The sequence below is a fragment of the Miscanthus floridulus genome, chromosome 17 (assembly GCF_019320115.1).
Source record: "Miscanthus floridulus cultivar M001 chromosome 17, ASM1932011v1, whole genome shotgun sequence".
Classification (NCBI taxonomy): domain Eukaryota; kingdom Viridiplantae; phylum Streptophyta; class Magnoliopsida; order Poales; family Poaceae; genus Miscanthus; species Miscanthus floridulus.
The window spans coordinates 63,137,750-63,160,653 of record NC_089596.1 but is presented as its reverse complement, the minus strand read 5'-3'; the positions used below and the strand labels follow the sequence as shown (position 1 = coordinate 63,160,653).

Genomic DNA, 22,904 nt, shown 5'->3' with positions numbered 1-22,904 from the left:
CCGTAATAGCCGATTTCTATGCGTATCGGCTATTTAGTCGATTTTCTCGTCTGGCTGCTCCCGAAGCGGCACACTTGGAGCTGCCTGGGCATAGACCAGCATGTTTCACCTTAAATTATTGATAAACTTTCTCTCCTTGTTAATTACAGGGTCAAATTGACTGGCACGTCTCGGGAGTAATACACAGGATCGATTATCCCTGTGTTGAAGCCAAGCGAATCTCCAGCTCCATCGAGCATATCCTTCTGGCTTGCCGTGTGTCAATGCATTTTCGCGCCGACACTTACCATATGGGACAAATGTTCAGGATCGACTCTCTTGGCCACGTTCATATTCTCAGCTCCCCGGCCCAAGTGCCATGCTCTTACAGAGCCATGTGTAGCCTGCTCCCTGGCCCAAGTGCCATGCTCTTACAAAGCTATGCGCAGTCTATCCGAGCTTCCGAGCCATATGTCCGTGAAACCGTGAGAGTTGGTTCTACCAAGAGGTGGGCCCCACCTATGTAGCAACCTGCTTGCGCTTTCGTCCTCTGTCGATAGAATATCATCGGCAGTCCTCCGAGGGGTATCCCACAAAGGTAGATTGATCGGTAGGGGAGCGTGAGATCAAGAACAAGAAGGCAACAGAGACACACGAGTTAGACAGGTTTAGGTCGTCAGTATGACGTAATACCCTACTCCTGTGGTCTATTGGTTTGTATTAGCTATCGTATGATATTGCGTGTGTTTAGAGGGAGTCCCTGCCCACCTTATATAGTCCGGGGAGCAGGGTTATAAGTCAGTTAGATCTGAGAGATAACCGGAAAGTAATAACTGATTATGGGAATCTTGGGATCATACATATCATAACAGATCTCATAGTATCTTTGGGATATCTTCCAGATGTATTGCAGAAGGCGCCGACCAGAGTCGTGCCCCGCAAGGCTTCATCTTATGGGCTGGGCCGCCCCTAAGGGCGTAGCCCATGTGGTCTGCCGTGGATACCGGGGGCCATACCCCCACAGCTAGTCCCCAAGCCTGATAGTAGATGACGTAGTTACGTGGTGCCAGGGTCAGAAAGTAGAAGACCAGCCGAGTAGGCAGCCAGTCCCCGGGCGTAGCCACGAGATGAGAACAAACACATTTACCGCAAGGTGAAGTGTGCCGACTTAGTCCCCGAGCCTGCTGGAAGATGAAGAATGAATCTTGTAGCAGGGTCAAAGAAAAAGAAGTCTGAAAGCTTACTGGCGTCGTCTGACATGCGCGTATCAAGACCCTAGACGTGCTGCCCAAGATCAGCACCCTGATCCGAACAGCATAGAGCAGCTTGATAGCACACCGACGAGACATAGCAAGATCCGACCACCAAGGGAGCACCGAGGAGTCCCCGACATTGCTGGTGATGACCGAGCACCGAGGAGTCCCCGGCGTCACTGGCGATGACCGAGCACCGAGGAGCGAGGAGTCCTCGGCATCGCTGGCGATGATCAAGCACCGAGGAGCGAGGAGTCCCCGGCGTCGCTAGTGATGTCCGAGCACCGAGGAGCGAGGAGTCCCTGGCGTCGCTGGCGATGACCGAGCACTGAGGAGCGAGGAGTCCCCGGCGTCGCTAGTGATGTCTGAGCATAGAGGAGCGATGAGTCCCTGGCGTCGCTAGCGATGACCGAGCACCGAGGAGCGAGGAGTCCCCGGTGTCACGGTGATGTCCGAGCACCCAGGAGCGAGGAGTCCCGACGTCGCTGGCGATGACCAAGCACCGAGGAGCGAGGAGTCCCCGACGTCGCTGGCGATGACCGAGCACTGAGGAGTGAGGAGTCTCTGGCATCGCTGGTGATGTCCGAGCATCGAGGAGCGAGGAGTCCCCAGCGTTGCTGGCGATGCCTGAGCACTGAGGAGTCCCTGGCGTAGGCGGCGATGTCCGAGCATCGAGGAGTCCCTGGCGAAGCTGGCGATGTCTGAGCACCGAGAAGTCCCCAGCGAAGCTAGCGAGGTCCGAGCACCGAGGAGCGAGGAGTCCCCGACGTCGCTGGCGATGACCGAGCATCGAGGAGTCCCCGGCATAGGCGGCGATGTTCGAGCACCGAGGAGTCCCAGGTGAAGCTGGCGAGGTCCGAGCACCGAGGAGTCCCTAGCGTAGCTGGCGACATCCGTGCGGTGAAGTGTGCCCACTTACTCCTCGAGCACGAAGAAACCGAGCGTCGAGAAGTCCTTGGCGTAGCTGGCGATGAAGCACGAGCGACAAACAGTCTGGTCAACTAGTCGGCGACGAAGTGAGCATTGAGTAGAAGCGACCGGCGAACAGTCCGATCAACTGGTCGGCGATGGAGTCGATGATCCTAGCGGTCTGACCAGTTGATCGGTGGTAAAGTTCGAGCACCAGGTGATCCGATCACCTGGACAATGATCCTGCAATACAAATTTGTAGAACGGGTAGTATATGATGTACAAATATATGAACTACGGAGAAAAATCAGCAATGGCGATGAAATAGCGTAAGTAGCTCGACGATTAGTTGGTGTGAAGATGTATTTAATATAAACTGCCCGAACAGTTAGTGTATAGCTGAGTCTCCAGCCCTAGCTAGCCTGTTAACCATAACGCAGAGCGCAGAGCCCGTGCACGTGTAGGAGGAACAAGCGTCGCTAAGGAGCCGCTGCCGACCACCCATAACGCAGAGGGCAGACGCTCGTGCACGTGTAGGGAGGAGCCGGAGACAGGGCCATCTCTGGAGGCGTCTGAGCATCAACAGGACTGTTCGGGGGTTCGAAAAATCGTTTGGAGAGCAAACATGGAGAAAACAGTTCGGAGAAACATTGCGGAGATATATGGAGACCGGAGAATATTTAAAAGAATATTAAAGCGTGACTTAGCTTTAGACAGAATGTCTGGTCAGCGACGTATGGTGCTATCTGGTCGGCGAGAGGATGGACGTCTTCAACCTTGTCGGCGAATCTGCCCCTCAGGGCATGTTGGTAAGCGGCAGCGGCGTTGGTGAACCCGAAGGGTAGAGCCGCAACTCCTGGAGTTTTCCGAGCAGCCTCTGATAGATCTGATCGATTGATACGATCAGATCGTCGTTGTTGATCTGTCTCCTCTGGTAGTGAGGAAACAGGCGGCGAGTCGTTGATGAAGGCGACCTCGGAAGTGGTTCCAAGATCGGATCTGCTGTTGCAGGCGCGGGGGTGGTCGACGCAGAAACGATCTGCACCGGCTCGAGGAGCTCTCCGACTCCATCAGCGTTGATGACCCACGAGATGGATCCGACCGTGAAGATCTGGCCGGGCTACGGAAGGGACGAAGAGCCTGCGAAAAAAGCTATCTTGTTCGACAAGGAAACAACACGCACAACCCCTACCTGGTGCGCCAACTGTCGATAGAATATCGTCGGCAGTCCTCCGAGGGGTATCCCACGAAGGTAGATTGATCGGCAGAGGAGCGTGAGATCAAGAACAAGAAGGCAACAGAGACACACGAGTTAGACAGGTTCAGGCCGTTAGTACGACGTAATACCCTACTCCTATGGTCTGTTGGTTTGTATTAGCTATTGTATGATATTGCGTGTGTTTGGAGGGGTTCTCTGCCCGCCTTTTATAGTCCGGAGAGCAGGGTTACAAGTCGGTTAGATCTGAGAGATAACCGGAAAGTAATAATTGATTACAAGAATCTTGTGATCATACATATCCTAACAGATTTCGTAGTATCTTTGGGATATCTTCCAGATGTCTTGCGGAAGGCGCCGACCAGAGTCGTGCCCCGCAAGGCTTCGTCTTGTGGGCTGGGCCGCCCCTAAGGGCGCAGCCCATGTGGTCTGCTGTGGATACCGAGGCCATACCCCACATCCCCGCTTCGCGTAAAACGGTTAACCAAAGGTTATTTCGCGTTCTTGGCCTGGCTATTTAAGCTGGTTCGATGAACTCAGAATTCACGATATGATACTAAACTTCTAGTTGCAAAGCTGGTTCGACGAACTCAGAATTCACGGTACGTACTAAACTTTTGGCCATACAGTAGTGGTCGTAGATACAGTAATCATCGCTACAGTAACCTAGATTCGGCCCAGCCCAGTTCGTCGTTATAGTTACACTAGCTCAACCCTACCACAATTGGGCCCTTTGGGTCTCACAATGTTCACCCATCTATGTTCAGTCATCGACTCTTAGAGACAGGCTGTGGGTGCCTGTATTCGTATATGTATATAAGAGCTTGTTTCAGGAAAAAAAAATAACGGAATCCCATGGATGCTCCAGTTCATTTTATAGCCTGTGGGTTCCAGAGGCGTGGCAGTAGCATTTAGAAAGAGGTGCTCGAGTGTTGTGGAGCCGGTCGAGGGCAGTGGTGGACTTTCGGGCCAAATCACGTAGCTCCTCCGTTCTCACGTACTCCTAAACGCGTACGCTCGTTGCGGTTGGGGTCCTCCTGCTGTTTGTGTTTGGCTTTGGTCGTCCGCATGATGATATGCCCAGTGGATGACTCACGAAGAGCAATATGAATCTGATCCAAATGGGTCTCCAGTATTTCTTTGCCCCCCCGGCTTCACAATCCCTCACTCCAAATGGATGCCTGTTTGATACAAGCGATAATTACTAGCTAGCTGAAATTTAGTTAAAATTAGCTCTAGTGCATCTAAACAGGAGTGCTAATATATATGCTAATTTTTTTGTCTAGTGTTCAACTAGTTGTTAGTCAATTAGCTAGCCAACCATAATTAATTTAGATTAATTTTTAGCCTCAATTAGTAATTAGCCAATTAACCATGTGTATCCAAACAAACCATATGAATATGTCCATGTGTAGTACATGATCTGCAAAGAAATACTCTTATGGCCTATTTGGGGGCTAATTGTTAACTAGCTAATTTTTAGCTTAAATTAGCTCTAGTTTATCTAAACAGGTGGGGCTAATTTTTTAGCAAAATCTTCTAGTTGTTAGCCAACTAGATAGCCAACTACAGATAATTTAAATTAATTTTTAGCCCTAACTTGATGTACATTCAAACTGTTCTTTAGGCTTAGTCTTGTTGCACCATGACTAGATACGACCCAGCAATTACGAGGTCAAATTTCTTTCATGTGCAACCGCAATAACACGGACAGATAACTAATCGATATTTTACTTTTTAAAAAAAAATATAACCTCCAAAAGGCTAGTAAAAAACGTTGCTCTGAACTGCAAAAGCTTAGCATAACTAATCTGAACTTTCTATTGTGCATCCACGGATACTCATGCAATCATTAGCTTATTCAGTAGCTGATTCAGGACATCAACCAGACAATATCATTTGAGGAGATGTTTCAGGAGAGCAGCTTTCAGCTCAAACTACATAGGTTGCTATAGAATAAGAAACATATACCATCATACTATATAGATTGCTACAGAACAAGCAGCATAAACGATAGCACAAGCAGAGCTTTCAGTTTCGGTGGGCATAGATTCTTCAGTTTGCTCCAATATCTGGAATCACTGGCTCATCTTTCAGCTCAAACTTAACAGGATTGTTGTCCAGAAATGGGTAGTCGTCAAGCTCCAGAAATGGGTAGTCGTGAAGCTCATCATCAGTAGGAGAATCTTCAACCAGCTGTGCTTTGTCACCTGCATGTGAAAGTGTATGTTACATGCAAGTAAACTGAAACATTTTGAAGAGAAGAAGAAACCATGTGCTTACTGAAGAAACCAAAGAGGAATCACAATACTTAGATTCTTACGTTTGTCTTCCACGTCCTTATCCAGCTTCTGAGGATCATTTCCTGTTAATTGAGTGCCTTCCGACACATCATTAGCCCATTCATGACACTTTTTGGTCTCTTCAACAGTGAATATTTTCACTGGGTTCTTCACAGCTTCATGGTTGCGCAGAGCAGGCCTCCCTTTGACGGTGTTAGACAAATCCTGAAGAGCCTTTCGTTCTTGAAGCTTAGGCTTCAGTAATGGCTTCAGTGGTTTGGCCCTTGGTGCATCATCCCTCTTGCCTGAAGTAGAGAGACGCCAAGTGATGTCTGGAAGAATCTCTGGTTCCAGCTCCAGCTCTTTCGATTCTTCAGAAAACTTGGGAACCTCCTAAATCATAAAGAGACAGATTATAGCACATTTTTGGTTTAATGATGAGATGAGAAAAATGGAGAAGTCAAGAAATGGTGTTTTGTGGAATATTATGCTTCCACTTATGTTGATTACTTGCTTAAAAGTTACGAATTCAAATATATCAGATAGCGTATAAACAAATGGAGCTATATACAGCAGGAATAAATCAAATGATGTATACAGAAGTTTAAACTTTAAACAGTAACTGATCATTTTGTATGTGTCAACACAACCACAAAAATACACTCAAGACACAGATTTTTTCACCATTGGTCATAAAAGACTACAAAAAAAAGGTAAAGAAACATAATAGAACTAGTGCGACAAGTGTTTTAATGCTCTTAGAGAAAGAAAATAAACCAGAAATGTTGTTGACATGTGACATGATTATAGACAAAATTGAACTTCTATTGGTAGCTATCACTATATCAGCGCGGACATTAAGCTAAATGTACAGGGCAACATTTAGAGAAAACAGCCCAGGACCCCAAAAAACAAACTTATACCAACTTTAGTAGATACTAGCAGCACTGTTATACCAAATGAAAAGTAAGATGTGCAGGACTGCTTCTTCTGATGTCACAAGATATTGTTAGGTGACATAAAATGAAAAACCTAAACCGGGACAAGATGTCCATATCTTGTGATGCAATACATATCCATAGATAAGCAGTATCCTTTAGTACTACTACTGGCAACGAAAAAAATTCCAACATCTAGAAACAGGGTAATTATATTCAAAGACACTTTACATTTCAGAATATGCTTCTTGATAAACAAATGCTGCAAGTGCCCATTTCTGAATCTCACAAGCTATCTTGTCAAAATAATTATTACCGGCAACAATACCAAGCTTGTCAGTCCATAGCAATATATAACCTTACATGACAAAAGACATGATATAGTTCATGCTAGACATGGATGAACCATCAAAATTAAGCTCTTCTAATCAATTTATCAACCAACTTCAGCTAGCAGAAGTGTGGAACAAGTGAAATTTATCGCCACAAGTTCCTCTTCCTTGCTTATGGCTACCGGAACATACTAGGACAAAGTATTAAATAACACACTATGTTGGCACTGGAAAGCTACGTGATAAATGATTTTACTGGCTAACCTATAATTCTAGCCGTCTAAGAACCATTGTATATCTGTATCACTTAGGTGAACTAAGCAACCAAATAGCAAGAAGATATACTTTTCCAATTTCCTATTTAAGAACAATAAGTTTTGTTTGCCTGGTTTGAATTTGCACGTCATGGTCATATAGAAACAGACATTACTATTTCAAAAGTAATACGATTTATCGTCTAAATCTCTGGTAAAGTACTTGGACCTTACAGACACCCTGAATTAATTGTGAAATACTGTACTGTTGGGTCACATACCGCAGCCGGAAACATCACAGGATCAAATACCTCATGTGACCAGCCATGCAATGCTGATATAACTTTCGCCACTTTCTTCTTGATACCTATATCAAATGCATGATTAGCCCACGTATTAAAGAAACAAAAAATAGCAATTGTCAGACTTTTACTCTTACGTTTGTCTAGCGCATCTTTATCCAACTTCTGAGAATCATTTCCAGTGAAGTGAGTGCCCTCAATCCCATCCTTAGCCCATTCATGACACCTTTTGGTCTCTTCATCATCAGCAAAAATATTCACTGGATTCTTAATTGCTCCATGGCTACGCAGAGCAGACTTCTCTTTCAGGATGGACCTCTCATTGCGGGTGTTAGACACATCCTGAAGAGGATGCCTCTCTTTCAGGATGGACCTCTCTTTGAGGTTGTTAGACACATCGTGAAGTGCAGGCCTTTCTTTCAAGGTGGAGCTCTCTTTGATGGTGGATCTGTTCTTTAAAGCAGTGCCTTTATGAATGTTAGACACATCCTGAAGAGCCTTCCTCTCAGGTTTTGCTGATGATTTGAGTGGTTTGGCACTTGGTGCATCAACCCTGTTTTCTGAACATGTGGATCAAACAAGTTGGTTATATGTTTCATAAGCTTCCTAGTCACAAAACAGTTTCCAGGGAAAACAATCTCACCTTTATGTATCTGCATGTTCTCATCAAGCAAAACAGCTGCTGCAGCTGGCAAAGCCATGACCGGACAGAAAGGTATCTTTCTCTACCTCGATGAAAACCTGACTGGAGTTCAATTGATTGGTAAGGGGGAGATACTCAGAATATAGAAATACTAAACAACAACTTCCCTACACTATTAAGATATACAGAAACTGAAAACGATTTCGAAATGTGCTAAGCAGATGCTAATTTAAGACAGACTGAACATTTCAACCGAATTAACTAACGGGAAAAGCACAACTGCTGCAGACTGCATTACGTCTTACAGAGATAGATTCTGAAATTTGATGTAGCAAAAGTATACAGCTGGTGGCAGAGCAATCTAACACAGACTATATAATAGCACTTCTCATGGGGAAGCCTTAAGGGTTATCATCAAAGCGCTTGGACCAGCGGTAGCCTCTGGTCTAGATTAGTTGAAACTCTAGCCCAAGAACATCAAAACGCACATCTCGTCTAGAAAAATCAGGCAATATCGGACTGAAACTTTACATAAACAGCCTATAACAAACTAACAACGGAAGGATTTCCTTTTGGCTTCCCTGTCATAGCATTAGACGATACAGGACGCGACTAGAATCCTTCAGCAAAACAAGAGGGTTGAAATCTTAGGCGCAAGAAACGAGATAAATGGACGGAATATCTACCACGTGGCAAAAGTGAATAAGGGTGAACAGAACCCCCAAACGAGGCATCCCATCCCTAGAGCGCGCGATTACATGAAGAACAGGACGGGACATTCGATTTGGTTGCGCACATCATAGCAAGGGGACGGCGAAACGAAATCAGTGCAAAGTCGAATCGATGCAAGCCAAGAAGCGGTAGGGTTTACCCGCGCAGGAGAGAAGTCAATCGGCCCGTTGTATCTCAACTCAACTCCGCCCCGGGACGCAGCAGCAACGAGGACGCGGACAGCGGACTGGAAGAGAAGGGACGACCGCTCGGCGGCGGTTGCGCTCGCTGTTTTGCCAGGTATCGATCGGCACGCGCGGGAGTTGTGGCGTTACCGGCGGCCCGGCGGTACCTCGGAGGATTTGGGGGCGGCGAGAGAGAAAAGACGAAGAAAAGGGAAGGCAACGGTCGGATTTTGGGTCGGTGAATGTTTGTCTACGGACCCATAAGGCGGCAAGGCCTTTTAAACTCCGTCGCAGACCAGCCCAACGGTGAATCCGTTCAGTCTGTTTCGACCAGCGCTGAGCCCACTTCCCAGGCCCATGGAAAGCATTTGCTATGGTCGTGCGGAAGGACCTGTAGAGCCTTCCTGGCACGTCAGATCTGGGTTCAAGTTTTTGTTAGAATGAATATTTTAGAATTTAACGAAGTTACGCTTACAGGAAATATTCTCGTTGATAGCAAGACATCTATGATAACTTTGGCCCTGTTCGGCTTACCCTATATTCGACTTGTTCGGCTTCTTTTTTCAGGCGGAACAGTGTTTTTCTCTCACAACAATTCAGCCGGAACAATGTTTTTCAGCTAGTTTCAGCCAAGTTTCAGACCAGCGAACGGGGCCTTTGTCAATATTAAGGATTTGCCGACCCAGTTTTCGAAGAAACTCATAAAGATAGGTTTACATACGTATTGTGCATGCGTGCGTTGTGAGCGTCTGTAGTTTAAAAAAAATTGCTATGGTCGGTTAGGTTGTGTGTAAATATTATTTTTCTTGGCAATCATTTCGTTTTATGTCATGCTTATTAATATAGCTGGTTTTACTTTTCTGTTATTGTCACCATCAATCATCAATCCCTTAAACCGAAGAGAATACTGAAGAACGGACATATGGATTCCCTGAAACAGACCATAACAGTCGATCGAGCGCAGTGATTATTTAAGCATGATCAGAAGCTTCTTTGTAGTCTGTACTCTTACCAAGGTTAATCTGTACTGGATCAAGTTATCGATCAAAGCTTTCACTAAATTATACTAGTATATTTGCCCATGCTAACGCTACATGAAACCAAAAGATGTTTTTTTTCTATAAAAAAAGAGAGGGAAATAACAATAAACACAAAATTCTATGAAACCGGATATTTTATCCTTTATCTAAAAAAACTATTGCGATGTACACTGAAACGGATCTTCATCGACACAACCCAGAAATTTTAGTTTTCGACATCGATATCACCTCAAAAGGGCTACTAAGATCATTGCGCATTTATAACAGTAAAAGAATGAAAGCCTAGCATAGCTTATGTATTTTGCATTGCACTCCCTTCGTCCCTAATTATCAACTTTCTTAAAAACTTCTCAAGTTTGACCAAATTTATATAATAAAATAATAATGTTTATGATACCAAATAAATATAATTAGATTCTTCATTCTTTATTAATTATATTATTATAGTATACCTATTTGATGTCATCAATTTTTGTAATTTTCTTTATATAATTTTGATCAAACTTGAGATACTTTGACTATGCAAGAAAGTTAGAATAACTTATAATTTGGAATTGAGAGAATACATCAACCTATATTCATGCCATCTAATATCAACCGATATTCATGCCATCTAATATCAGCTTACATATGGTAACTGAAAATTTTAATAATCATGACAAGTATGTGAAGTGCCGACCCTGTATCCTATCATTTAGGGCCTACACTCCCAAAATTCCCCTAGGCTACAGATTAGATTGCAATTATGCCAAAACATGATCAGTATGTACTGCCAAGTAACCAATGGGCAGCAAAGGGTAAAGAATAAAGTGCAGACAGCAAAAATGATTCTAATCTCGCTTTTTCTCCAAGTTTGCAACTGCCTGTTTCTGGCGCTTCTCCCACGCAGGCATCTTTCCTGGGAATATCCATCGCAGAAGCCGCTCCCATCCGTAGCAACCACAAAACATTAGAATAGCCCACAACATCAATTTGCCACGCATTCCCTCAGGCAAGGGTTCAAGCTTCATGTAGTCATTCAAATCCCTGAACATATCTGATGTGATCACTGTGAAGAAAGCAACCGCTCCATACAACGCATACTTGAAGGGCTTGTTCTCAGATATGCTCTGATTAAATGGGTGGCCCATGTAGTTTACAGCAAAGGTTGCCACCTGGATCATCATGTTCACCATGTATGAAACTGTATTCACAAGGTTTGGATGGAAGTCTGAGTCGGGCTCAATGCATTCCTCTGGCATATGCTTTGATGCTTCATTGACAGCTGTGATGAGGAAGAATATGTGCATGGCGAACTGGCCAAGAATGGAGAGCAGAACGTATGCACAGAATATGTTAGGGTGAGGCCGCTCTGCAGACAGTGTTTGAAGTGGCCGAGCATGGGAGATGAAGAGGAAGAAGGCTGCAGTAAAGACACCAATGATTGTAGCCTGAACATCGCCCAGTTTGACACCATCCAAGTACATGACACTGAGAACGTAAGCCGTTGCAAGGCAATTGAGCCCAAGAATCTTGAACATTTGAAGTGTAGTGACTAGCGTGCTTCTCCCCTGACGGATGATGTCAACAGTAGGGGCAACAGAGGCATGCTTTGCTGTGAAAGGTGAAGCCATAGAAGCATCACCAAGCTTAACAATTGGTGCTGAACGGCCATCACTTTCATCATTCATTTCATCCAACATTTTCTGCAGCTTTTCTCGCTGCCTCTCAGCAGCAGTCATGGGGCGGCTACTCGATGCTTTAGCAGAACTATTAGCTGCTGGAATCACTTGTGATGATGCTTCATTAGCAGGCTTCTGTTTTTTCAATTTCCCAGATTTATTTTCAGCTTTGGATTTTGAGTCGACTTTCTGAACTGGTTGAGCATTCAAAAGAGCTATGCCAACATGTGCCTGAAATTTTTTAAAAGATCATGAAATGAATGGCAAAAACAATGATATGATAAGGTAGTTAACAAGAGTCCTATATTTCAGTAAACAAATTCAAAGTGTCAGTAGAAAAATAACAGGCCTAATAAAAGCAATGTAGAATTTGCCTGAGGTCAGAAATTTTAAAATTATTATCATTCAAGTGGTTCACTATCACCATATTACAGTTATGACTTATCATCAAACAGGTAATGAAAAGAACAAAACACCAGGCCAATATTGGTCAATTTGCATATCAGTATTCAGTAGCATGGACCTCTGCCACTCACAGTTACTGGCTCAAACTTCTTCCATATGTGCCATACTTCTAGCATAAGTATAAGCCACCTCTTAAGAGAGTGTAAAGAATGTCCAATTACATTCTGTTATATTACATAACAGGTAAGAAGTATTACCATGATGCCCTCAACTAATAAAACAAGAAACATGAATATAAGGCACCAATTGTAGCGAAAAATCTCTACACAATCAGTGTCAGTAAACACTTCCAGGATCAATGCAATAATTGTCATGGTAACAAATAATATGCCTGTGTGCAATAAGGTCGTAGAAACCAGAATAATAGAGTAGTTTTCTATGTAAATTGAGCAAAACTAAGTGGGATACAGGACAGGTAATCACCTGCTTCAGTGCACCAACATCATTGGTTCCATCTCCACACATCAGTGTCACCCTCCCAACACTTTTGAATGTAGTCAGTACAAGTTCTTTTTGTTCTGGAGCAACACGTGAAAAAACCTAAAAGAATGACAATTAAAAACTATAATAACCGCTAAGCATACAAATGAAAGCTTTCATATTTTGTACAGGGGAGGTAATCTGTTCACACATATACCTTCACATAAGGGATAACCTGGAGAACAGCCTCAGTACTTTGTAGCATTTCAAAACAGTCCCCATTAATACAAAGGTCATGAGATTCTGATAACACTGCAACCTCCACAGCACTGCAAAACAACATATACACAATATCAACTCAAAAGGACACAAACAAGCCACAAACTGTATGTGATAACAATGCCAGAAGAGATGCTAAACAACAGACTTAATATATCAACACTAAGTCTGAGAGATTAACAAGAGAAAAGAAATTGTATTATTTGTTAACTTGAGGAAATGCTTGTAATAATAATCATTTTTCCTGGACAAATGGGACACAATTATAATCTTTATAAAAATTTAGTCTCATAAAACAAGCAACATAATATTTGTTGCGAAGAGAGAGATCAGCCTACTCTCAGTCTCTCGCACTGGAACAGGGTAAAGATTTCCCAGGCAAGAAAACAAGGTACGAGCTCAACACAAAAGAATCAGCAAAGATACAAGCACTGTATATAGACAGTTACCTGTATGGAGCTCTATCAGTTTCATCTGGCGAAACCCACTCAAAACCACCAGTCTTTATCCGTGTCAAGATCAAAACAGGTTTGGAAGATATATGTACTTGGCTAGCAACATGGCAGGCAGTCAACGCTTGGTCTCCAGTGATCATGACCTAATAACACCAGCAAGCCAATAAGCACATTAGTCAAACAAAACAGAAATAGCATTACAAATTTTCAAAGGTTGCTGCTACGAGTACACTAGCATGTCTGCTAGCCTTGGGCAATGTACTTGTATATGTATAACATTACTGGCACGAAAACAAGTTTCCGGCACAGCTGAATTTATTACCAATAATAAATGGTTACAAGATAAATAGGAGGATATACCAAGTCATGGGAAGATTGTCCCAGTTCTTGTAAGACAGCACCAGAGTCGCTCCTTATAGGACAGTTGAAGACCTGAGTCCAACAATCCAACACAGCCACAGAATTAAGATAAACATGTCATCCAACGTAACTAAGATAATTTTGAGAGAAAAAAAGATGCATAAGAGGAAGATTACATACCGCAAAACCAGCAAATGTTAGGTCGCTCTCTACTTGATCCCTTTCCAAACTTCTAGCTTCACTAACCTGTTATTTAAACACCAAGAGGTCAAACAAATCTAACCTGATACACTTTTCATAGAAAAACAAACAAAAAGATATGAAAAAAATGCAATAGCTGTAAAATTCGAAGGATAATAAGTTAAATGTATGCAGATAATAAACTCTGTTTGAAAGTTTAAATAAATAAGTTAATGAAATATGCTTCATGAAATCTAACTTCTAGACCCCCAAGCCAGTGAATAAACATCAAGGGAAATGTATTTTATTTCAAAATACATCATTATCCGACCTTTCAAGAATAAATTAGCTCAGTGTGACAGATATCATGTGCACGAATCAAAACATATCAAATAGCATATAAAGAGTACAATTATGAAATTTGTATAATGATGCATTTCCAAGTTCCCATTTTTGTACAGCAACAATTCTTTGAACAGCAACATTTCAACTAGCACATCAGCACCATCAAAGTTAATAAAAAACACAGGATCCCAATTTCCAGTAAATATTCCATCAGAGTATCACATCAGCATGTGAAGTATCATTGGATTATCACAAAACTATGTTGGTACAGTTGGAATTTGGATGATCCCTTTGCAATAATCAAAAAGTTTTGTGCTTTGTTCTGGCTCGGGGAATTTATAATTCCATCAGATCATGCCACAAGCTGCATGCATGTAGAGTGGATTATCACAACCACAATGCTGGGACAGTTAGAAATTGGACGGTCCCTTTGCATCAAAGAATCAAGAAGTTTTTTGCTTTGTTCTAGCACAGGAATTTTATGGAAGTACACTGACAAAAGAATAACAGAATAGAAGAGAATGGCTATAGGCAAATGACATGATTAATATCAACAGAAACTTACAGGCATCTCAGGAAGCAATTTGTATGCAAGAGCCAAGACCCGAGAACCTTGCCGTGTGTATTTCTTATATGTCTCCACATATGCAGCAGGTAAATCAACTAATCTCTCTTGGATGGTCTCTGGTGCACCCTGAAGATCACAAAATATAAGACACATGGATATATCTAGAAAAAGAAGATCAAGTTAAACAAGATCTTGGAAAAAGAATTAAAAGGAATCTCACAGGACCATCAACCAGAGAAACAATTTGACTGACAAGTTCTTATGGACTGAAACAAAAAATCATGCCTTCTTGTTTTCCAAATTATGAAACTCAACAGATATTGTGATTTTACTTTTTTTTTGCCAGCTACAATATTCTCCCTTTTAACTGTGGTAGAAAGCAAGATACTGCACATGACTACTGAATAACAGCTATTCTAATGTAGATTGATCCAACCATAGTTTCAAATGGAGCATTGGTTGCATCATTAGTTCACTGAGGTCCATATATTATTGACATTTTTTTTCTGAAGACTTGACATTGCCGTTTTGGAAAATTCTAGAAAAGGATTTCCTCTAGTTAGCAGAAACAGAAGTGGGGCTCCCATGGTGATTTCATTCAACAAATTTAGTTCATATACAGGCAAATAAAGATAAAAAGTATACCATAGTCACACTAATAGAGAGTACACAGGCAATTTGAGATAAGACTTTTCAAAGATTTGCTCAAACTGCAGATGACCAAGATGAACTCAGCTTTCAACTTTAAATAGATCATGTGGATGAATGTTGGGGAGCATAGAAGAGATCTCTGCTGTCAATATAGATCTGATGAAAATTTCTGCCTTTTTTTCCGGAGCAATGGTATGGACTACAGAGAATTGTCTTGTCATTTGCTCCAAATCTCAAGCGCTAAATATTCAATGTATCAAAACCCTATGAAGATCATTTTGGTTCCTCCAAGGTATAGATGTCTTGGAACAAGAGAAAATACTATGTTTCATTATGTTACAAAGAAATACTATGTTTCATTATGTTACAAGCAAATAATATGTTTCATTATGTTACAACTATGATCACATTTACATTCAACGCAAAAAGAGACTGTTTCTGAACTACCCCAAATAGGAACTGACGGAGTAACAACTTGTGTAAAACCATGAGACCAAAATTTCATTGGATCTCTCAGAATTCTTACCTTAATGAAAGCGTAAAATTTCTCCTGAATACGGACGATAACAGACATTCTCTTCAAGTGAGAAGCAAAATGGTACCTGTGCACAATCTGTACAGGTTGACCACCAGGCCTGCGATGAAAGAAAACATGAATTAACACATACAATTTAATACCTTATGCTCGCAGTGGAGCAGGAAAAGCAGTAATAACTAATAACCACCCAAGATATTCTTTCCTGGTGACAACAATAATATTGAATTTTATGATTTCATCAGGTTCACTTGATCATAAGCTCACTTGCTTACATATTTATGCAGGTTAATACATACAGCAGCTTACTTTTTAGACATGGCCTTCTCATCAGATATGTAGATCCAGTCTATGCCCTTTATAGCAGCCTTTTCGAGGGGATCACCAACCTTTATTAAGATGAAAGATACCATCAAACGTTTTCACAGTTACTAGGTTATACGTCAGACCACCTAAAAAGCAGTTAGTTATTAGATAATTGCACACGACATACCAGCTTGTTGTCGACAAATACCAATGCATGGCAACTGGAAAGCACTTCTTGAGTTCGGAGGGGCAGCTTATTTGCATCAGATATTAACTCATCGTCACCTTCCAAAGTAACTATACCTTGGAATTCCTGAAACACAGGGTTTGTCATCCCCCCAGCCTCTGATTGAATAAGGAAATAAACTAAGCATATAACTTACCATATCATCTGATGTCAGAGTCCCTGTCTTATCGAAGCAGCATATGTCAACCTGATCAAAGAAAACTCTTAAAAAGCTTGAAAAGAAAGGAGAAACAGGGACTCATAAGGTTTCTTACTAACCTTCCCAGCAAACGGTATTCTGAACGGCTCTGTGCAGAAAATACCACGCCTGGCCAATGCAATTAAAGATGTGTTGACTGCTATGGAGAGCTCCATTGGCAATTCCGGGGGTATCACAGAAGTAATAATCAATGAACAACTCAATAACAGTTTATATCTACTCCTTGTTGGGTCCTCTAGTCCCTATACACAAATAAAACAACGGTTCAATAGAAGACAAGAGGAGGCAAAATGGGCTAAAGAATAGGATAAAAAATAATGATTCACTCTATAGATAATATAGTTACTGGTGTTACCTTCATAAGCACATAACCGGACGCAATAATTGCAAAGAAGAGCAAAAAGAGTATAAACAGGCCACTTTCCTTGTTATTTGCAGTAACCTGTTATTTTCATTAAAATGCAGGCATCAGATTTTCATGACTTCGGATAATTTACTTTCATTACTGAAGAAGATGTTACCCTCTCAGTTGAAAATAAGATAGTCCTCATCAATTTCCCTTGGCTAGTCTCAAATCCAGTCCTCAATACAAAAGCTAGACAGCCACCATCAGGTGCTCGAAGAATTACAGACTATAAAAATAAACATGTCAGCAACGGAATTGGGCACAGACAGCTAGCTCAGGAGATGTATCTACCTTATCTGCAGTGTGTTGCAATACTTTAGTGCCACCAAATAGGATATGGTTCTTATCCCGCTTTATAGATAGCATATCCTCAGGACCACGTCCAGAAATTGAAACCTATCAGTAGATGTGGCCAGAGCCAAAAAAAAACAAATAATTATGCAGTTAAGGCATAAGAATAGGGTTTTGTGCGACAAAAATACAGATGCTATTGAAGCATACTGTCAATTTCATCCGCTTCCCATAATGATTGAACTATTAATAGCTATACAAAATGAACTGGATAATAGCTTGGTTTTTCTACGGAACCAATGCCCTCCGGAAACTTGGTCGCAAATTTTAGTAGTTTCATGTAAAGCATTGGTTTTTAGTTTAATATTTAAGCACAGTTGACTGTTGTAAATTGTAATGGATTCATACAGAATGTGCAAGAATGGCATACTGTAATAGTCCAGTAAATGACTCTTCAGTTCCAATTTATAAACTAGAATGGCAACCAGAATGCATTATTTAAAAATAGGATTGAAAGCACAAACTGTCACAATGAAACTATTTTTTTCTAATTATTAAATACATCCAAGAGAAAACAAAAGAAAACCTTCCACTGTGGAGTAGATTCTCCTGTAAGAATAGCTTCATTTACTATTGCAGACCCAGCTAACAATAGCATATCTGCTGGTACAGATCTATCTTCACCACTAGTTGAGCGACCTATTGACACAATATCTCCTGGTAGTAGTTCAGTTCCAGGGATTTTAACCCATCTGAACAAAAAACACGCAGTTAGGATGGGATATATGCTGAAACAGAAAAAAACTTAAATGAAATGGAGGATCCATACTTTCCACATCTATAGGTCAACACAATCTGGCTATCAATTTTCACACGTCTTAGCTCAGTCAATGTCTTCAGCCTATTCTTTGCCATAGTAGACTCAAACAGGAAAAGCATGAAAAGTGTAAACAAACTGTAGTACCAATACTCATCCAGGCACCAAAGAGCAACACAAAAAACCTGCATAAAGAAGCCCTCATTAAAGATATATAAGTGAGTTTACTCAGTATTGAGATAAAAGAAAGTAACCTGGAAAACAAAAAATGGTTCCATGATTTGCTCCTTCATTAATTTCTGAAATGTGGGCTGTGGATACTCGAATCTGGAGAGAACAATAAATATTGTCAGCCACTGTTGCTAGACAGATTCATATGGTAAAAGAGATCTATTATGTTCAATTTGATGCAAAAATCACTAGTACATTGGTTATTTGATTTAAGACATACAGATTCAGATGCAACCACAGCCACTGTCCATAACTGAAATTCCCTAGGCACATACTATGTTCTTACTTTAGTTTTACTAATAGATCATCCCTGCGGCAAATATTCCTCTATTTAGTATTCATAATTTGGAATTAAAAAAGTTGGATGTTGCAGATATTACTGCATCCTCCCACCGGTTTAGTCACAAATACTGAAATACATGTCGTTTTGGATGGTAGCATGGTCTCCAAAATGCAGTGATCACTAAAACATATTATCTCCGGTCACAAAAAACTTGTCGTTTAGGACAAGATTTGGTCAAACATAAACCAAATACATTAATAAATACTCCCTCCATGCCAAATTGTAAAAACGTTTTGGACATAGTGTATATCTAAGTACATAGCAAAAGCTATGTATCTAGTAAAAGCCAAAATGTCTTACAATTTGGAATGGAGGGAGTAATACATTATTTTTATTTGGTAGCATGTAAGTTATATGTGCCTATTTGTAATTAAAATGCTTGTAAAATCTCTTATATTTGAAGGATTTTAAGAATATACTATGGTCAAATATACGAAATGAAGACCATGCAAAGTCAAACGTGTCAAGTATTTGTGATCAGAGGGGGTATCATATTACATGTACAAAAAACAAAATTATAATAATTGCCAACATCCTTTCCCTACACAGATCCAGGAGTCCAATCTGAACACTTAGAATATTTATAGCCAAAAGTTGGATAGCAAGTATGTCCAAAAGGACAAGGATTTGTGATCAGACGAAGGGCCTCTTTGGATACACATGGCTAGTTACTACTTGGGGCTAAAAATTAGCCCAAATTAGCTGTGATTGGCTAGCTAGTTGGCTAAAAACTAGTTGAAGACATGGCAAAAAAAAAAAAAAGCCCACCTATTAGCCCTCCTGTTTCGATGCACTAACGCTAATTTGGGCTAATTTTTAGGTAGCTAGCAATTAGCCCTTGTATCCAAACAGGCCCTAAGTACGAAGGGAATCCACTATAGCAACAAGTTATGTAGCATATCCATGTATGCACAAATTCCTTCAGCTACTTGCCTACTCTTTTAAATCTAGTCCACAATTGAATCACCTGTTATAGTACAAGTCTACTTTGGATAACATGTGAAATAAACGTGCATCACAAGTCAGCAACACTCATCCCCTCTCATAGTGGGTTCCCCATAAGTTGAATTGTGAATTTCCTTCAGGTAGTGCTGCATGGAGCAAATTTTAATATCCAATTGGGCATTGTTAGACGTTAACCTTAAATTAAGTTCAGCCTTAGCCTCTTAAACTACATTTGTGTTTCTCGTGTTTGTTTGGTCTACACAATTCTTTGATCTACGCAATTCTTTGATTAAAGGTTCTGTAGCTCAACAACTGAAAGCATAGAATGAAATAGGGAGGGGAGCAGCGATGCAGCTTACACGTTTCTACCCCACTTATCCACAGCGGTGCCAATCTTGGCCTCAGTTCCATAACCAGTGCCCTTGGCATAATGACCGATCAACTCCTTCGTTGGGTACCGGAGTTTAAAAAAGTTATCTTTCTCCGCCGAGTAGATGAACCTCTGCTTCCGAAAATCAAGGTAAATCTCCTCTGTCTCACCTGCAGCCGAAGTTGAGGCCACCTGAACGAACACTCAAACAACACACTCAGTAACCCCCAAAGAGAACTGAAGGCGCAACAAGCTCTCAGGGGAAAAAAAGGATTTTGAACTCACAACTCTCTGAATGTGCAGGGGTACAATCTCCTTTGACCCCGAGAACTTAGCCGGAGTCACCTTACACGTGTTAGCGGCACGGATATCCTTGACCTACAATATCGCCAAGCTCAAGCCGTTCAGCCCTAAAATCTAAAGAGTTAAAACAGATATGGATAATGCTGACTAGATGGGTTAAGGATTGAGAGGCAACTCGCCTTGGAGTACCCAACAAAGGCCCGGAAATCGACGGACCAGGCGGTGAAGAGGAAGGCGAGGATGTGAGCTGCGGAGAGCACGGCAAGGACGATGAGAGCGTCGCTGAAGTCGAGCGCCGGGACGGCGAGCAGCAGCCAGAGCGCATAGAGCGCAAGGAAGGGCCAGAAGTCGAGGCGCGACGCCCAGTGGCGCCGCCGCAGCAGGTCCACGCCTTGCACCGACTTGCCGTTCACCTCGAACCGCGCCATGCCGGCGCCGCGGCCACCCGGATCGGAGAGCGCTGCGGAGCTGCCGAGAGTCTCAGATCGGGTCCTGATGCGGACCAAACAGGTGACACAAGTGGAGATTTGGGGAGGGTTTACCGATTAGGCTCGACGGGACTCGACCGGCGGCGGCGACCGGCGGTGGTGGGCGGGCGCCGGGCGGCGGCCGCGACCGACGCGAGGGCTTTTGTCGCCCGCGCGGTTCTACTCTCCGTCTCGTCGTCCGCCTCGTCTTCAGTGGTTTTACGATGCGGAATCCCCACGACGATCTGAATTCTCGAGACTTTTCCTTTTCGTTTTCCTTTCGTAATTTAAGCAAAGTTTGTGCCAAGCTAAAACAGGTGGATCCGAGAGAAACTGAACGGTTTGATGAACAAGATGCTAAAGTTAAAGTATAATAGCACACTATTTTTAATTAGTTATATATATAGCTACAAACATGATGCATCTTTACGGTTTATTTTTTTTTTCAAATGACTGTGTCATACGTTCCAATTCATTTTGTAATCAGACTCCTCGATGTACTTGACGAGTGACCATGACTTGCAACACAAGTTAGACGTGTGTTTGGTTTATTGTTGTAACTGCGGCACGCCATACTTTTTTAACATCTTGTCTCATATTATAGATTTATTTTTTTTCCAAACTTTACCATAAAAATAACTTCAATTTTGTTTGTCACGCTTTTCTATGGCAACCAAAGTTTGCCTAAGATTCAGCGTGGCAAACTTTAGCATGAAACAAACGGGCCCTTGCTTAAACTCACATGAGCATTGGAGACTAAAAGACATGTTTGGTTGATGTACTCCATCTATCCTCAATGAAGTCGTATAAAACTGAACTAGTAGTATGTTTGGTTGGTTGCATACATTTACGGGTAAATACAGGCTTGTGGAATATGCTTGAATAGTCGAATTGAGCTTTTCTCCTGAGACTTAAGTCCATGGATGCAATATGAGGATGACAGACTCCATTCTCATACGCTAGGCAAATTGCATCCGCTTATGCATGTAAGCGCGTGTTTAGTTTTAGGAAGTTGGAATTTGGGGTTACTGTAGCACTTTCGTTTTTATTTGGCAATTAGTGTTCAATCATGGACTAATTAGGCTCAAAACGTTCGTCTCGCAATTTCCGATCAAACTGTGCAATTAGTTTTTTTCGTCTACATTTAATGCTCCATGCACGGGCCGCAAACATTCGATGTGATAGGTACTATAGCACTTTTTGGGAATTGGGGTGGAACTAAACACGCGCTAACAAACATCATGAAAGTGCATCTAGCCCTTTAGTCGGTTTTGGATTGAATGACAACGTGATTAAAGATCTAACATATTTGCTAAGTTGGACAGGAAGTTGGTTATCTCACAGGTACTTGGTAAAAACCAAAATAATGTATTGTTGTGTAAACAATCTAGTTCAAATACAAGACAACAATGCAAATGTAATTCATATAAGGCTTATTTGTTGTGGGATTTCTATGATTCATAAGAAAGCAAGCATGTTGAGAATTAATTAATGAGACATGAGGGTTTGCATATGAAATTGTCTCATATTTGAAGCTTGCCATACATATGAAAGGATGGATTATGGATTAAATGGATGATTCAACACAAGGTGTGACTTGATGGCTCGAGTTGGTGAAGATAGCAAGAAAAAGTTTTGAGGTACTAAGCAAAGGTGAAGAACAAGCAACGGCTTGGCGACCGAGGAACTTAGTGCTAGAATAGAGCTTGTATTCTGAGAAGGGGGCAAAATGCCACCATATGTACATGTACAATATGCAGAAGCACCCTTGTGCAATATGAAAACACAAAATACACACATATCTCTAACACCCCCCTCAAACTCAGGGTGGATCACGAAAACTGAGTTTGGAGAGAAAGAAACGATGTTGAGCTCTTGTCTGTGCTTTGGTGAAGAAATCAGCTAACTGAAGCTCTGAGGGCACATAGCGAAGAGCAATGACATCATCTTGGACTTGAGCTTGAGTGTAATATGCATCAACTCCAATATGCTTTTGTGAGCTCATGCTTCATCGGA

At 41.8% G+C, this 22,904-nt stretch overlaps 2 protein-coding genes across 2 annotated transcripts; both read right to left on the bottom strand.

The window, feature by feature from the left end:
- Nucleotides 1-5,277: 5,277 nt before the first annotated feature.
- On the bottom strand, nt 5,278-9,231 carry LOC136519018 (uncharacterized). The gene is made up of 6 exons (XM_066512688.1): nt 8,980-9,231; nt 8,109-8,210; nt 7,603-8,025; nt 7,445-7,530; nt 5,681-6,032; nt 5,278-5,567 (listed from the first exon to the last, which is right to left on the bottom strand). Exons 2-6 carry the CDS (start codon nt 8,164-8,166, stop codon nt 5,413-5,415), a joined length of 1,074 nt encoding a protein of 357 aa, XP_066368785.1. The 5' UTR covers nt 8,167-8,210; nt 8,980-9,231; the 3' UTR covers nt 5,278-5,412.
- A 1,367-nt stretch (nt 9,232-10,598) lies between these two features.
- LOC136516488 (probable manganese-transporting ATPase PDR2) lies at nt 10,599-21,137 on the bottom strand. Its single transcript, XM_066509894.1, has 22 exons — nt 20,964-21,137; nt 20,601-20,889; nt 20,404-20,496; nt 20,108-20,310; nt 18,484-18,556; nt 18,242-18,414; nt 17,999-18,164; nt 17,413-17,517; nt 17,237-17,347; nt 17,071-17,157; nt 16,775-16,957; nt 16,653-16,703; nt 16,457-16,582; nt 16,273-16,352; nt 15,955-16,063; nt 14,775-14,903; nt 13,865-13,930; nt 13,685-13,756; nt 13,319-13,467; nt 12,808-12,919; nt 12,594-12,710; nt 10,599-11,936 (listed from the first exon to the last, which is right to left on the bottom strand). Exons 2-22 carry the CDS (start codon nt 20,847-20,849, stop codon nt 10,875-10,877), a joined length of 3,516 nt encoding a protein of 1,171 aa, XP_066365991.1. The 5' UTR covers nt 20,850-20,889; nt 20,964-21,137; the 3' UTR covers nt 10,599-10,874.
- Between the last annotated feature and the right edge of the window lie 1,767 nt (nt 21,138-22,904).

Coding starts and splice junctions, on each gene's coding strand:
- LOC136519018 (XM_066512688.1), bottom strand. CDS start 8,166: ATGGCTTTGCCAGCTGCAGCAGCTGTTTTGCTTGATGAGAACATGCAG. Junction 7,531..7,602: donor TAAAGATGCGCTAGACAAAC/GTAAGAGTAAAA, acceptor CATTTGATATAG/GTATCAAGAAGAAAGTGGCG. Junction 5,568..5,680: donor TAAGGACGTGGAAGACAAAC/GTAAGAATCTAA, acceptor TTTCACATGCAG/GTGACAAAGCACAGCTGGTT.
- LOC136516488 (XM_066509894.1), bottom strand. CDS start 20,849: ATGGCGCGGTTCGAGGTGAACGGCAAGTCGGTGCAAGGCGTGGACCTG. Junction 16,704..16,774: donor GAATACCGTTTGCTGGGAAG/GTTAGTAAGAAA, acceptor TTCTTTGATCAG/GTTGACATATGCTGCTTCGA. Junction 13,931..14,774: donor AATTGCTTCCTGAGATGCCT/GTAAGTTTCTGT, acceptor TTTAAATAACAG/GTTAGTGAAGCTAGAAGTTT.